At 52.3% G+C, this 14,989-nt stretch overlaps 6 protein-coding genes across 6 annotated transcripts; 2 read left to right on the top strand and 4 right to left on the bottom strand.

Annotated features, from left to right (window-relative positions):
* Positions 1–76: 76 nt before the first annotated feature.
* Positions 77–390, bottom strand: A1O3_03805 (uncharacterized protein; the record flags this gene model as incomplete). Its single annotated transcript, XM_007733940.1, has 2 exons — positions 77–334; positions 376–390. The coding sequence occupies 2 exons, from the start codon at positions 388–390 to the stop codon at positions 77–79; spliced, it is 273 nt and encodes a 90-aa protein (XP_007732130.1).
* Positions 391–393: 3 nt separating this feature from the next.
* On the bottom strand, positions 394–2,280 carry A1O3_03804 (uncharacterized protein; the record flags this gene model as incomplete). The annotated part of the gene is made up of 1 exon (XM_007733939.1): positions 394–2,280. The coding sequence occupies one exon, from the start codon at positions 2,278–2,280 to the stop codon at positions 394–396; it is 1,887 nt and encodes a 628-aa protein (XP_007732129.1).
* Positions 2,281–3,094: 814 nt separating this feature from the next.
* A1O3_03803 (uncharacterized protein) lies at positions 3,095–4,124 on the bottom strand (the record flags this gene model as incomplete). The annotated part of the gene is made up of 2 exons (XM_007733938.1): positions 3,095–3,982; positions 4,038–4,124. 2 exons carry the CDS (start codon positions 4,122–4,124, stop codon positions 3,095–3,097), a joined length of 975 nt encoding a protein of 324 aa, XP_007732128.1.
* Positions 4,125–4,930: 806 nt separating this feature from the next.
* On the top strand, positions 4,931–5,847 carry A1O3_03802 (uncharacterized protein; the record flags this gene model as incomplete). The annotated part of the gene is made up of 2 exons (XM_007733937.1): positions 4,931–5,213; positions 5,279–5,847. The coding sequence occupies 2 exons, from the start codon at positions 4,931–4,933 to the stop codon at positions 5,845–5,847; spliced, it is 852 nt and encodes a 283-aa protein (XP_007732127.1).
* Positions 5,848–10,770: 4,923 nt separating this feature from the next.
* On the top strand, positions 10,771–11,913 carry A1O3_03801 (uncharacterized protein; the record flags this gene model as incomplete). The annotated part of the gene is made up of 1 exon (XM_007733936.1): positions 10,771–11,913. The coding sequence occupies one exon, from the start codon at positions 10,771–10,773 to the stop codon at positions 11,911–11,913; it is 1,143 nt and encodes a 380-aa protein (XP_007732126.1).
* Positions 11,914–12,691: 778 nt separating this feature from the next.
* On the bottom strand, positions 12,692–14,746 carry A1O3_03800 (AAT family amino acid transporter; the record flags this gene model as incomplete). Its single annotated transcript, XM_007733935.1, has 6 exons — positions 12,692–13,109; positions 13,198–13,610; positions 13,664–13,816; positions 13,872–14,178; positions 14,230–14,437; positions 14,485–14,746. 6 exons carry the CDS (start codon positions 14,744–14,746, stop codon positions 12,692–12,694), a joined length of 1,761 nt encoding a protein of 586 aa, XP_007732125.1.
* Between the last annotated feature and the right edge of the window lie 243 nt (positions 14,747–14,989).

Here is a 14,989-nt window from a genome sequence, read left to right as displayed (position 1 = left end):
AACATCGGAGGGAGAACATCGGAGGGAGAACATCGGAAGGCAAAGCATGGATGGAGCTATGTAGAGTGAAGGGTCCTTAAAGATTATACTCACCTGGATCAGTAAATGTCTTCATGCGTCGTAAAGTGGTCATTGTCATCTGCAGAATTCGCAACTTCTTGTTGAGATCTTCGCGTTCGGCAAGCAGCTCGACAGACTCTCCGGCAATCTTGGTGACGGTGGACGCATTCAACTCGTACACGGTCTCTGGCTTGAACAGGCCGGGCAACTCCTTCAGCAGACATTCTTCGATGGCATAAATGCCGAGGGAGTCGATGATGGATTTCAATGCAACCTGTGCTGGGTCAGTACGAATACTAGCTAAACAGAACTCACAGTCCCGCGTCTCATGATTCATGCCTTGTAGTAAGCTTCCATGGCATTCATCGCCTCGATGCACGCAAGTTGATCCATATCTGCCTCAGTTTCTGCCGTCAGGGCATCTAATAGGTCGTCGACGTTGATGCGCGAACCTGTTGCTATGCTACCAAAAGAACACTCTGGGTCGACGCCAAAATATGCGAGAAGCTTTTTCGCCAGTGTGGCTCGGGATCCTTGCTGCCGCTTCTTCTGGAGGGTTTCGGTGAAGTAGTGGTTGAAAGTGATGGGATGACCTCTCACATGAGGCTGCAGGACCTCTTCGACCTTGGTGTGCAGCTTGGCAACGACAGGCTCCATGTTTGGCCAGATGATATATCGCAAGATTGCATCCCCGGTGACGGCGTCACAGATATGCTCGACAACGAGGCTCACGGAAGTCCTGGCGGCGGCGACAAGCTTCCCTTCGGTGTCTTGGAGAATTCGTTTCCACCGTTTAGACTGATCGAAGAACAGATCGCTGACGATGGCTGGATTGAACAAACCCGGAAGTTCACACCCTCGGTTGCGACGCATCCGATTGCTTACCGACGTCAGGTACTTGGGCTTTGATATCACCAGCGGCCCGGTCTCAGATGGTGCGGGTGTGGGCTCTGCTGGCTCCTTCTCAACAATCTCCTGGGCATGCCCTCGGACTCGCATTGTTTCGGCAAAGTCGAGAAGCTCGTTTTGAGCAACGGCACGGAGACGTTTGCTGTAGCCTTCTTCGGTCTCGGAGCTACCAAAGAAGGAATCCGTGTAGACGCCGGTGATGGAATCTCTGACAAAGTACCCAAACTTGGAACTGGCATTGAGAAGGTAGGAGCGTTGTTCGTTGATAGTGCTGCGTGGCTGCCCGAGAGATCGTAGACGACTTGTGCAGGCCTCCAACTCGTGCTCAACATCTCGAACCAGGTTGGGAAGCTCTGCCAGAATTTGCCCTAGCAGGACACGACTGAGCCGTGGTTTCAGACTGTCGATTCCGAGCTGAGTTTTGGATATAGCAGACGACCAGACACGGCTTTCGAAGAATGCCTGTTCTGAAGCATCTCGCTCTTCTCGTGAACTGTCCTTCGTGTCAAAGTCTCGGTTCTTGAGGACATGCCATCCCAATTTGAAGATGATGTTCTCGTTCTTGGCCAGCTTGACAAAGGCAGCTTCGCTGTCCGAGCCATTGAACAAGAGATCGGGCTTAGTGATGATTCCTAGGGTTCGTTGTCCATTTGGGTCAATGTCTCGTGCCATCCGGGTGATGATTTGCATGGCCAGATCACTCTTTGCAGAGACGACGGCGAGAATGATGCTCCTACTCTTCTCCATGTATGATCTGACCATCGACTGCACAAGGGCAGCATCATCATCTGACTGTGACTTGTCTCCAGCCCAGAAGATCCCAGGCAGATCGACCAATGTCAAGTTGGGCTGAGTAGGGCCACAAAGCTCCACTCTCAGAATATCTCGGGAGAAAACTGCGTTGAGGAAGTCCAAGCCCATGGCTTTCTCGGCGGATCTGACAATGTCTGCAAAGTCATCGAGGGAGTTTGAGGGTGATTTGAACTTGGAAAGATACTCTGCATCTTTCTCGGTGCGGTCACCGTGTGGGATGATTGTCACGTTGATGCTTGGGGAGGGTCCACGCCGAAGGATCAGTTCGGTTGCAAAGCGAGTGCAGAGGTTGTCTTTCGTAGGGAACCGCAGCCCGGATATGGCTTCCAGCACACTAGATTTGCCTGAACTCTGGTCGCCGCACACAATCAGCTGTGGGATGTCGATGTACTGACTAATGCCATGGGAACGCAGGCTATCGATGATGTTGAGAAGTTCTTCATGCTCTGGAGTCTGAAGGCCGATCTCTGGCAACTTCATCTGGCTGACGTCTCCCATGATGGCAGTGATGAGAGAAGTTGGAATGAAACTAGGTTTGGAGAATTCAAGAAAAGAACAGGCGGAAAAGATATAGGTTCAATTGGGATCAGTGAAGCAAGGCAGTTGTGTGCTGGTGAGTGAAAGGGCAAGCTGATATTGCCCAGGCACCAAGTGTGTACGGCTTGCCAGCAAAGAATCAGACACATACCTTGAGCGGGAGACTGCATTTTCCACCGCTTTTACCCGCGATTTTGATTGCATCATATTAACCCTCTTGCTTGCATCCTTTGATCTTGGTTTCCTATAAAAGATAAGCTCTCACCGTCAAGTTGTAACTTGCATGTGCTGTGAAAGAGGCAGCAGCTGCCCAGCCTTGCCGTCCTGGTGAGCAGTCACAATCAAAATCCCCATGGCTTCTTGCCGATGCTATCACAACGCAAGACCCAAAGTTTCCAGATAGCAAACAAGAAAAAAGACGTCCGTCCTTCAACCTGGGGCCCGTGTACGGAGTACAAATAGGCGAATGATAGCTGGACATCCGAGATGGCTCTCATAAGCTCAGAGAATTATTTGCAGCAGGGGGAACGCATGCAAACACTGCTCGAGGCCAAAAAGGGGTTTTTTCGGAGAAGTTCGAATTTCGAACCTTCTATATGTCCATGATATGATATCCAGGGATAGTCTATTTTAGTAGCGTGCTGTCGTCCAACAAGCAAGCTGGCCAATGCTGTGCAACATTTCCATCCCGCATTTGTGGTATTCAATATGTTCAGTCTCCTGGCTCACAATGAACTCCGGTTTCCTCGCACCTAACTCCGTATTTCCCGCGCTTTCAATGATGTGGTCTGCTGTGGAGACTTCCTGAAGAGGCTGGGCGCAGCAATCTCACCGATGAATTGCGGATTGCGGCTTTCATTTTCTTGAGCACCGGGCCCTTACTCGGGCCCTTACTGCGGAACTGCCTTTCCCGCATGACGGCAAAGTCGACAGCATTCAGGACATCTTTGCCGATGATTAGGTCGTTCGGGACCTTCCCATCCACAACCCAGAAAGTTGTATTGAGACTGACCTCAGGAAAGTCGTCAAGACACCAGAGAAGTGGAACTAAGCCAACGGGATGATAGGTGTTCCCCTTAAAATCCGCGAGTGTCATATTATCCCGTTGTTGTGGAGGTAGATGGCAGGTCTTTGTGTAACCCTTCTTCATCCTGGCTAACGTCGTCTCTGGTATGATACTGACTTGCGCACCAGTATCAAACAACGGCGAGAATCCTTTGGATCCAAGGGCTGAGGAGGCTTCGCTATCGTCACTGGTCGAGTCATCATTGGAGCCATTGCCGTGATTGATCGCCTGCCTAGGGTCCAACGAAGTTTCATCCATCGGGGATGAGTCCCCACTGTGAGCTGGCTCATCTCCAAAGATTGTTATCTGGCCGAGACTAGTGTCGCTATCTGTAGCAGTGTAACTACCCATCACAGACGCCTGGAAACGATCAATATCCACACCTCTTAGCCATGCAGTCGGCTGGTGAACAGTTGGCAGGATATGCTCGTCCGGCTGAGGGGTCTCGTCTGTAGTTATATCGACAGGATGATTGTGCGTGGAGGGAAGGTTTGTGCTGGGTACGTCCGACACCGGTCCAGGAGGCTCGGTAGGTGTGATGGGAGCATGAGAGTGGAGGTGTGTTATTCTACTGCTATCGTTGGAAGGTTGCGGCGCCTGGCGGAAGTTATTGTAAGTATTTCACAAGATGCGCGTTGACTTTTTCACTCACATTGGCAGGCAATCGTAAAAGATCTTCAAAGCGTTGAACAACCCAGCGTCTTTTGCGTCCTTTGCGTCCAGATTGCTGCGAAGGCATCTGAGATAGGCGAGATGGGCAGCGTTACCCTGCTTCTATCAGGGTTCCCACCAGCACCGACTCGCGGCCGCCGTGATGCCAATAGGCGACGATCGGGGTTGGTGTGAAAGATCCTCCCTATGGATCAATCGTTCCAGTTTATGCATCAAGGAGAATGATTTGGCAAGGTGGTATGGCGGGGAACCACCAGAACGAGACTTGGAAAGAGAGGAAGATTGCGCACATTAGTATGCGGAGGATGGTATCATCCTTTGGCTTGGGGAAAGTGGCGATGCCGGCCGCGGACAGTAGGGAGCCTGTTAATCGCGCAACGAGTGGTGGCTACGGTAGGTGTCAGGACTCAGGAGGGCTTAGGGGCTACCAGGAGGGTGCTTCCTGCTCCTGTTCCTGCTCCGACAACATACTCACAGCCCGGCCCCACGCCCTTCTGTCTGATTCTTCAAACCACGCATGATGGAATCTGGCAGTAGACCAAACCGGTCTGTTCAGATTCGTCACTCTGCAGCGGGTCAATGGAGCTCGATTCTGCCCAGCCAGGTTCCCAGGCGCAGCAAGCCACACCACACCTTCACGGCTGGAATCACGGCTAAGGCGTCATGAAGAAGACTGTAAAGCACGCATGGGCTATGTTATGGTCTCTGTATCCAAATACCCACATCCTCACCGATTCTTAGAGCAGCTCCGCCCCATTTCAGCCTCTTCCACCCAACGTTGAGCAGCGGATACAAGATTGCCGGTTTTGAACCACGTTGACCGTCCCTCCGTTCCACCATCAAGCTCTTCCTTTTCTGTTTGGGCCTTTTCCTATGCCTAGTTACGACGAGCTCTCAAAATTGTTCGGGAGTCATCCTGACTTGGCCATCGTGCGACGCTTTGGTCCGTTGGCTGCTCAGGTGATTCTCCATATGCAAGCAGAACTCCTCGAGCTTGAGGATGATCTCGAAGTCTTGAGGGACTTCGAACTCCAGCATCCGAATCTATCCCAGCATGCCAAGTCGTGGGAGAAGGCCAATGAGACCGTCGATGACGGTGGACGCAGTTTACGCAAAGAGATCATTCTAAAGGCGGAGGAGAAATTGACGAGATATTGTAATAGAGGCTACGCTTTTTTTATTATTCTTCTCTGGACCCTGAAGTTTCGGCTAACATTGCAGATGAGTTCCTATCGCGGACGGCAGCAGTCATGAGAACAGGGAATCCTGACTCTTGCGATCTCGACTTTCTCCGTCGCTGGCTTCAGAACGAAAAAGGCGGCAACAATTTCCTCAAGCTCTCCGCGAATGCCGAAGCAACCGCATGGGACGAAAATCAGACCGGCGATCTGATGGCGCTGAGAAAAAGATCGGACCGCTTTGCAGCTTGGGTTGCCAATGCCCTCCTTCCATTCTACCATAACTGCCTCGGTCATCGCTGGCAAAAAAGGATTGACGACGACTCTCTCGGTCCATACTACGCCTACGACGACAAGAAGCTGGTGGTCCTGGGAAACGTGCTCTGCACCATCCTCTCCACCGTGATCCCGTCCTCCTCGATTATCGTTCTTTACTTTGTGCAGAGCATGTTGTCTCGGCTGCTATTGATCATTGCCTTCAGCTCGCTGTTTTCCCTGATCATGGGGTTCGTGGCCCAGGGCAGACGATACGAAATCTTCGCAGCGACAATTGCGTTCGCTGCTGTTCAGGTGGTCTTTGTGGGCGGCGTCACAGTGGGCTCCAGCAGTTGAGGTATTGCTACTGATTGGTTTTGATATGCACTAGGAATAAATAACGAAACTATTCACGGACCCCAACAACTTGTCCGACCCTGCGCCAGCTGGCGCTTCGGTCAACGGGCGCCTTGATCCGGTTTCTTGATAGCATCTTCGAATTTCTTTTCTTTCTTCCGGTGCGTTGCTTTCATTGAGTCCTCATGAGTCCTATTGGCAGCTTCGTTGCTCTTCTTTTGCCTGTCTTTCTCTTCTGGTCATAGGTCAGCCCGCAGAGCCGTGCAGTAGCCTCAACGACCAGCCGAGCACTTCTTGGTCTTTGATTATGCTAGCCTAGAGAAAGATTCACATACCCGGAGTCTGGCGCGGGTGATGATAAGTCGGCTGGACTGTGTGTGGCGATCTTGACTCGGCTGGAGGTAGAACTCTCGGCACCAGAAGGTCAACATTTGCCATGGAACCCTTCTCGCTCAATCGCGCTTTCTGCCTCAGCTGGGACGAGACATAAACCTTTGCGTCTCTGGTTCCTTGATCGTTTCCCCAGCGGCAGCTGACATTGATTGAATGCTTGCAAATGTGGCTGATGCCGTGCTCATCTATGATGGGACGAGGGTTATTGATTGTCCTCCACAGACGCGTATTCTCAAGCAGCCGACCTGCCAGCTCTTCCGAGATCACCATGACGTCCGCAGTCTTATCCTGGCTCAGCGCATCCATTTGCACATAATGGAACCCGTGACCATTGTCTGCGTGGATCATAAAACACTTGTCTATTTCAGCACTGAACTTGCGAAGGGGAAATAAAGTAGGGCTCATACCATTTTCGGCTCGCTTCTGGAATGGATCTGTTTCCGCTGGGTTAAGCCACAAAGCGCGAGAGGTAGAATGGCAGAAATCGCAGTTGATGTTCTGCGTAACAAGCCCCTGGGTAGTCGGGTGGAAGATGTCGCTGGTCGGAGAAGACGTTTTTCATCAATGCCAGACTTGGCCGACAGCTCTGGACTGGAACGACGCGGGGGAGACATTATTGATAGAACAAGATGCGGCTGACCAGCGGCCGTCCACCCGCTTCTATAATTCCAGCAGAGACTGTCGCGTCTTTTACTCTCTCAACCGAGGCGACAGCCAATGCGCCTCGATGCCTGACAACGATTCGGATGCAGGGCTTCCTCCCAGGGTGCTACTGAGCGCCCTAAACGTATGCGTGTGCGGCCTGAATGATCAATAGGCCCTGCATGGGGCGGGTGAAGAGGCAGATGGTGGGAGGCAGATGGTGGGTGGTGGTTGTCCATGGTGTAGCCTCACTTGAGAGTCTGAAGCTGGGCGATGCGGCTGCACCATGCTTTTTGATCGACACGTAGATGCTGAGCAGGGGGCCCTGGATGGCCACCTTACTCGAAGACGGCTCAGACACACCCGACGCGAGGGCTTAGGCTTAGGAGGGCTCGGATCAAGCGTCACCTGGAACATTGAGTAGCAAGGGAGCTTTGCTGCACCTTGCGAAATGATCCTTGTTCATGCTGGGAACGTGGCCTAGGCCGAAGCCTGCCGCCTCGAATCACACCTGAACTGATTCAGTCAGGGTAGGTCCAGAGTACAGACACAAAATCATTGGTGTGTCTTACGCCAATGCAAGCCATGAATTTCGGCGGTCGCCTTTCTATGCTGTTCATGTTCATGTGTGGCTTACTCCTACATGGGTGATTGCCCGAGGGGGATTGCAGGGGAGCACTATAGGATCGGACAGGACAACAGGCAAGGTGACAGGGGTGTTGAAATGGGTGCCCTGCCACCTCCTTAGCCCCTTAGCCTCTTAGCCTGCTGTGGGTGAGCATGTACTCCGTATCTTGCTCCATCCCCGCCCCTTGCGCCAAAGTATGTACGGAGTCTGCCGAATGCGAATGTCCGAGTGTTTACATATGTAGGGCTCTGGATGATCTTAGCGGCGGCTCACAAAACCACTACTGACTTCAAACCTTGTCACATACATAAGTATCTGTACGGAGTATTGACTCGCGACACCTGGCAGCCGATGACTCGGTACCGCTCCATCTTCATCTTCAACGAGAGGTGAGCGGGGCTACAGATATCACTACTCCGTACAGAGTACTCCGTACATGTGAGGCTCTGCGGAATCCTCTCGACAGGGAAATCCCCATGACTGTCTGAGCCGTGATTGACCGCTATTTGAGCCCCAAACTCACCGGTTCTGTTCAGCTCAGATCTCTGTTCAGCAATCGTGTAGTCTGCCTTGCCGCTGTCACCCATGTCATCACAACTGCCGATGATCGAGGGGGACCTATAAGCTTCCGTACCGCCGTCAAGGTCTTAGGGCTGCTACCTACAATGTGCCAGTGTACAAGGAGGCACCTACTCCTACTCGTACCTTAGGTAGGCTATGCTGTGTAGGCACCTACCAACCCTAGCTAGGCTATGCTGTGTACTCAGGGACCTACCTTAGCCAGGCTATTTGGTGGCTATGCTGTGTAATGTGAATGTGTGTGTCAGGAGACCACCCGACCGCCAATAGACGCTGGCTGGCCGCTGCCGCCTTCCTGCCGCCTAACTGTATGTGTGTCAAGTTATCAGTAGTTCAGCCCATCGGCTCGAATTCCCTGCAGTGGCATGTGTCAAATTGCAGGGTATAACTCAGTTGTACTTGTGTCGTCACATGGCATGGCTATGGCTCTTGAAACGCTGTCAACCAGCCGCCATGACATGGGCAGCGGGATTGGAGGACTGGCCACCGGGTGGGTGAGCGGGACTGCACTGCTGGCGACTGTATCCGTAGTCTCCTGAAAACAAAACCACTCCGTACAGGTAGGGAGCACGGTACAGACTGCCTGCCGTCTCCAGCGTCGCTGGCAAGACGCCGAATTGCCTCGATCAATGAAAGTCTTTATTTAATTATACATACTCTGTACTCTGTATGTGTTACATGTACGGAGAATACTCTACAAGTTGAGTAGGTAGATACACATCCATAAGTCCTCCGTTCTGGTAGAGCCTCTGCCAGCCTGGCAGCCAAGTAGACTGGCACCGCCATCGCCACGTTGCGATACTGTACGGAGTACGGAGTACTTGCTTTCGTCCCCTCAATAAACTGGAGTCATTCATCCCTTTTTGGGTATGTCTATGCGTAACACGCCTAGGACGGACGTGGTCATACTGTACCACATCCTCGGTCCTCCAGGCGTGGTGGTTCATGCCTGCCTAGGATGCCAGCCCACTTTGTCCCTCTTCCATCTTCCCTCTTCCCTCTTCGGCACGGTCCGTCGCTGGCTCGTGGCTCGAGGCTCGACAAAAAAGAAGATCACCTTGACACCTAATAATGCCAGAACGATACTGGCACATGTAAGTATCTTATGTGTATATAGGTATGTCTCCACTACTCTGTGCGTCTGCCTGAGGACTCGATCAAGGTGCACCAGTCCTGGGGTAAGGCTACCTAGGTACCTAGGTGCAGTATCCATACGTGGTATCCAAGTGGATCTGGTCGCAAGGCGCCCTTATAAGTACGGATACAGGATGCAGTGGCCAGTCGGGCAGGAACACATTGAGTAAGCCGGAGACTCGCAGGCACTAGGAATATTCCGTAGTCCGTACAGATAGATACTGTACCATTCCATTCGATTACGCGGGGGTGCCAGATATGCTGGAGCAGCGCCACGTGCCCGCGGTCAACTACCTGGGTACTCCGTACACATACGCCGTACCTCCTAGGTATGTGCACTCCGTACTCTATAAGGTACCTCAACTTGAGTTGTGTCCTGGAGTCGCAGGGTGGGGACTTCGGTTTCGTACCTACGGCCTAAGTCACAAATCTGATCCGATGAAGATGATGCTCGAGGCCGCTGGGGTGGGATCGGCAGGGTCGCGATCTTAGGTAGATACCTTAAGTTGATCGTAGAAAATATAAATATAGATGTAGCTACCTGAGGCACGCCTTCATAGAGAAAGGTATACGGAGTTATGTAGCGCTGCCCGTCAGTAGGGATCCAGTGAAGAGTTCCAGAGTTTGTTGAGAGCGGAATATTCATGTCGCCCTAATTACTGCTACTGATGAAAAGCTGCGCTGCTTCAGCTTCAAAGTAGAGTAGCGTGCTGCTATTAGTAGGTGACTAGTAGTAGGTTGTGACTCGGCTAGGCAGGTAGAGCGATGCCGGCTAAAGTCATGCTTATATTACGTAATAGAGGTTCGTACAGCCCACGTGGGTCTCATAATTCCGTGAACAGGCTGTCTGACACGCACCTAAATTTGGCGTATAGCGAGAAACTATCACCTTTTACATCCTTAGTAATTATTTTCACTAATTAAAATCTATACTATTATAAAATTTAATACTTAATTAACTATATATTTTAATCTTATAGCTATAAAGAAACTTTTAAGAGTAGAGGCGTTGAAAATAGGAATGATATAGGATACCTATATCTCTATAGAAAAGGGCGGGTGGCTGCTCGGTCTGACAGGTTTGGGTGTTCACAGAATTATGAGACCCACTGGTGCAGCCCACCATTATCCCCGTCGTACTCCGTACATTATATCCGTACAACTCCTACCTAGGTGCCCACAGGTGCCCAGAAGCTTCACACTTGGAGTAGAATACACACATGTCCGCCTATGCTTTTGACCACCATGGTATCCATTGATCAGTACGGAGTATAGAGTATAGATCGCTTCTCTTATATCCGCAGTCCCCTTCAGGTTCCAAGTTCAAGCCCGCCGGAGATAACGTCCTTCCTATGTCCTATATGCGCTTGATTCTAATATTCAAAGCACAAGCACACCCTCCAGAGTACGCAGGGCTCGAAGTCATGGATTGCCGGAGCGGAAGCCTGAACCGTCAAATCTCAGAAACCAATTCCAGCTCGTCTTCATCGACTCGAACTCGAGTGGTTGAAGTTCATTCTGTCTGCGAGTGAACAAAACAATCAACAATGGCGCCTAAGCCTGTGCAAGACTTCACTCCTTCCTCGCTCGTCCTCGTGACCGGAGCCAACGGCCACGTCGCGCAGCACGTCGTCTCTCAACTCCTATCCCGCCCCGTGGCCAACAGGCCCCGAATCCGCGCCACAGTCCGATCAGCATCTTCCGAGGCCGGGCTGGCCACGGTCTTCTCACAAGAAATCGCCTCTGGCGCTCTCCAGATCGTGCGCGTGCCCGACATCGCGGCGGCAGATGCGTTCGACTCCGCCATCGTCGGCTGCACTCACGTCGCGCACATCGCATCGCCGCTGGTGGTTGGGGCGGCGGACGTCGAGAAGGACGTGCTCATCCCCGCCGTGCAAGGCACGCTGTCGTTGCTGAAGGCGGCGGCGCGGTCGTCGTCGGTGGAAGCTGTAGTAATCACCAGCTCCTTCGCCGCCGTGCTCGACCCGGCTTTCGACCTGCGACCGGGATACACGTACACGCCGGCGGACTGGAACCCCATCGACTACGAAACGGCGGCGGATCCGAACCTCGATCTGTCCCCCTGGCCCGCCAAGTACCGTCCATTCATCACCTACATGGCGTCGAAGAAGCTCGCGGAAAAAGCGGCCTGGGACTTTTATGCCGAATATTTGACTTTGACCCCGAGTGACAGTCATTTACATTCGCATTCGCATTCGCATTCGCATTCGCCGTCGAGATGGCGCCTGACCGTCATCTGCCCGACCTACATCGGCGGGCCGTGCGTTCTGCCTCTGCCCAAAGGGCCCCAGAGCCTGAGTTTCAGCAACCAGCTGATCTGGAACACGGCCGTTTCCAAGCCCGCCGACTCCCTCCCGCAAATCGACTTCCCGTACTGGGTCGACGTGCGAGATGTCGCCAAAGCCCACATCCGAGCCCTGACCACCCCCCAAGCGGACCGGGAGCGATTCATTCTCGCCCCGACCAAGAGGACTTACTCTGAAATCGCCGACGTGGCGCGCAAAACGTGTGGTTTCACGCCTTCGACCGAGAAGCAGACGTTGCATTGTTTTGACATCGTCTCCGACAATTGCGCCACCATACTTGGATTGACCGAGTGGGTGAGCTTTGAGGATATGGTCGCCCAAACCGTCCAGCAAGTGAAAGGCTCAGGTTCGGAACCGCACTAAACTCTCCCGCCTCAACGCCTGCTTCTGTTCCGCTGCCAATCCGAAACGTACCTATTGACAATGAAGACGCTCCTGGTCGGGAAGACAAGACACCAATCGTTGAGGAGGGTTGAATACGTCTGGTGCCACAACGGGACCTCTTACTCTGATGTCCGGCATTGCTGCCGAGTGCATACCTAGGTACGTACTCCATCCACGGCGGGCCTTGGGGGTTCGGTTCTCTCGGCAACAAGTACCGAGTACATGTATACATACCTCAGGTACATTAGTATGTGTACGGATAGGTATAAGAGTACGGTGCTCTGTACCTGGTATCCCGACAACAGGGTTGTTTGTCGATATTGGGAAACTTGGACAGTTGATATAAATAAATGAATGGAGAGAGAGAGAGAGAGAGAGAGAGAGAGAGAGAGAGAGAGAGATCTCTATATATATATAATATACAGTTATATTATATGTATTCACTTTTCGTACCACGAGCTCTGTCGTTGATCATCATTCATCATCATCATCATCATCCTCATCATCATCATGAGTCCGCTATCATATCGTAAACCCAAGCCTCTTTTACCGAGACACTCATCTAGTCAAGGTATTTTGACAGCAGCCGCGGTGCTTCCAGCACCATGACCATGGCCACAAGTCTAAAACATGAATTTCTCTTTTTCTCTTTTCCTCTTTTTCTCTTTTTCTCTTTTCCTCTTTTCCTCTTTCCCTCTTTTCCTTTTGTATTCTTGTATTCTTGTATTCTTGTATTCTATTTCGATGTAGTACCATCTCAACAGATGATGTGCCACACCTTCTTCCACCGGGGCCACGTGGCCTGGATTCTGCGCTCCTCCTCCAAGATCTCCTGGAGGTTCAATTCTCTCCTGCCGCTGGTGAGGTCGATCTCCCGGGCTCTTCGGAACTTGGTCCTCCGGACGATCTTGTAGCCGAGATACATGACGATGACGATCGGGGCGGCGAGATAGCCTTCGAAAAAGTTCTTGACCCGCTCCCCGGCAGTCATGTCGGCATATCCGATGGGCGCGAAGCCGGTCCAGAATTGTGCAATGAGGATGAGAATGTTCATGATCAGACCGAGCCAAGAACCGTAGACGGTCGCTTGGGATTTGAAGGCCAATTCGTCAAGGGTGTGGCCGGCAAGGCGCCAGGCTCGACGGAAACGGATGTGCGCAAGACAAATGGATCCCCTGAGACAAAAGGTCAGCATTAGTATTAGTATTAGAATTAGTATAAATGCTAATGGGTAGCTGTTGGGGGTGCGATTTCAGCCCGTACCATGTAAAGATGGCGGCCAACCCACTGATGGCAATCATCCAGTTGAATGCTTCGGTGGTGGTTTCTGGACCAGCTGCGACAATGTAGCACAGGAAGCCAATCAGAGAGGAAACGATGATCGACACCAGAGGGCGCCCGGCGCGGTCTATGTAGCCCAAGATTTTCGGGGCTTGTCCCATATCTGCCAGGGCGGCGAGCGTACGGCTGGCGCCGTAGATGGAGGAATTGCCGACGGACAGGACGGCAATCAGGATAACAACATTCATGATGGATGGAACCGCGTCGATGCCGGCATTGCGCACGGCAATCACAAAGGGGGAGGCATTGGCGTCGGCGGAGCTGGTGCCGTTGAGGAGGTCTGGGTCGTTGTAAGGGACCAACACTCCTACGATGGTGAGGGAGACCATGTAGAACTGGAATGCCCGTCAGTAAGAATTTCTAGTTGCGGGAATTCGAGGTCACCTACAAGCGCAATTCGCCAGAAGACCTGCTTCACGGCCCTGGGCAGCGAAGTACGTGGATTTTCCGTCTCCGCGGCCGCCAAACCTACCAACTCGGTTCCGGAGAAGGAAAATGCCGCCGTCACAAACACGGAGCAAAGACCCTTGAAGCCAGCATTCTGAAGAATGTTAGTCTGTCTTTCCCATATCTTTGAGGCGTGGGCCTGAACGTACAAAAGCGCCTGGGTCATACCAGTAGTGAGCGCCCATATACCCTCGAGGGTCGCCGGGCACACCCCCAGTGTTGATGATGATTCCGAGGATAACGAATCCGACGACCGCAATGACCTTGATAATGGAGAATACAAATTCGGCTTCACCGTACCCCCTGACTCCGAAGAAGTTGATGGCGATGATCACGAAGAGAAAGATTGTCACCCAAGCGGCACTGTTGGTATCTCGAGTCCCGGGCCAGAATTCCAGCGTGAGGGATGCCGCCACGATCTCAAGTGGTAGTGTGACCATCCATTGAAGGGCATAGCTAAACGATCGTCAGCTTGATGGTTCCTCATAGTAGTGAAGCGACACTAACTTCCAACCCATCGCAAAGCCCCAGGCTGGATCCAGAAATCGACTTGCATAGACAGAAAATGCACCAGCAACGGGATAGGCCACTGCCAGCTCGCCCAGCGCTTGTACGGTGCAAAAAAGCATGACGCCGATCAAGCCATATGCGATGATCAAAGATGCAGGCCCTCCGGTTGCAAGAGCAGATCCCGAACCCACGAACAAGCCAGTTCCTACATTTCATCAGCGGTGTTCTGCGAGGGGTCTAAGGGGGACCGACCGATGGAACCGCCAATAGCAATCATCTGTAGATGTCGTGATTTCAGCTTCATAGCGAGTGCCGGTTCAGCAGGAGGTTGATCTGGGAGACGTTTGCCATCTGCGTCGATTGCTTCGGTAGTAACGCGTGCATTAGGATTTCGTTTAAAGCTGTCAACAAAACGGCCGAACGCCGTGGGTGCACGCGGCAACTCGACCTTGCCCTGCGATACGTCGAAGCGAGAGCTGAAGCCATCGGACCCTGCCTCAACATCCTTTTCCATCGTGGATTGTGGAGGAGACTGTCTTAGGTTCTGTATATATAAAAAAAATGGTGGATGTTTGGTGCTTGAAGGGACCGTGCAACAATGACAGAAGGTGCTCTCATATTAAAAGGCGTGAATGGAGAGGGCCCCCCCGAGGTCGTCGGCCAGATGCGACGAGAGGACATTGCAAAGCACGAATAGAAACGCGGATAACAATCAGCAAGAGTGGATTGTGGTTTGTCGGGTAGGGGTGGAAGGGAA

This window comes from Capronia epimyces (assembly GCF_000585565.1).
Source record: "Capronia epimyces CBS 606.96 chromosome Unknown aczIQ-supercont1.3, whole genome shotgun sequence".
Classification (NCBI taxonomy): Eukaryota; Fungi; Ascomycota; class Eurotiomycetes; order Chaetothyriales; family Herpotrichiellaceae; genus Capronia; species Capronia epimyces.
Note: the sequence above shows the minus strand (reverse complement) of the source record. Positions and strands in the feature narration are given on the sequence as shown.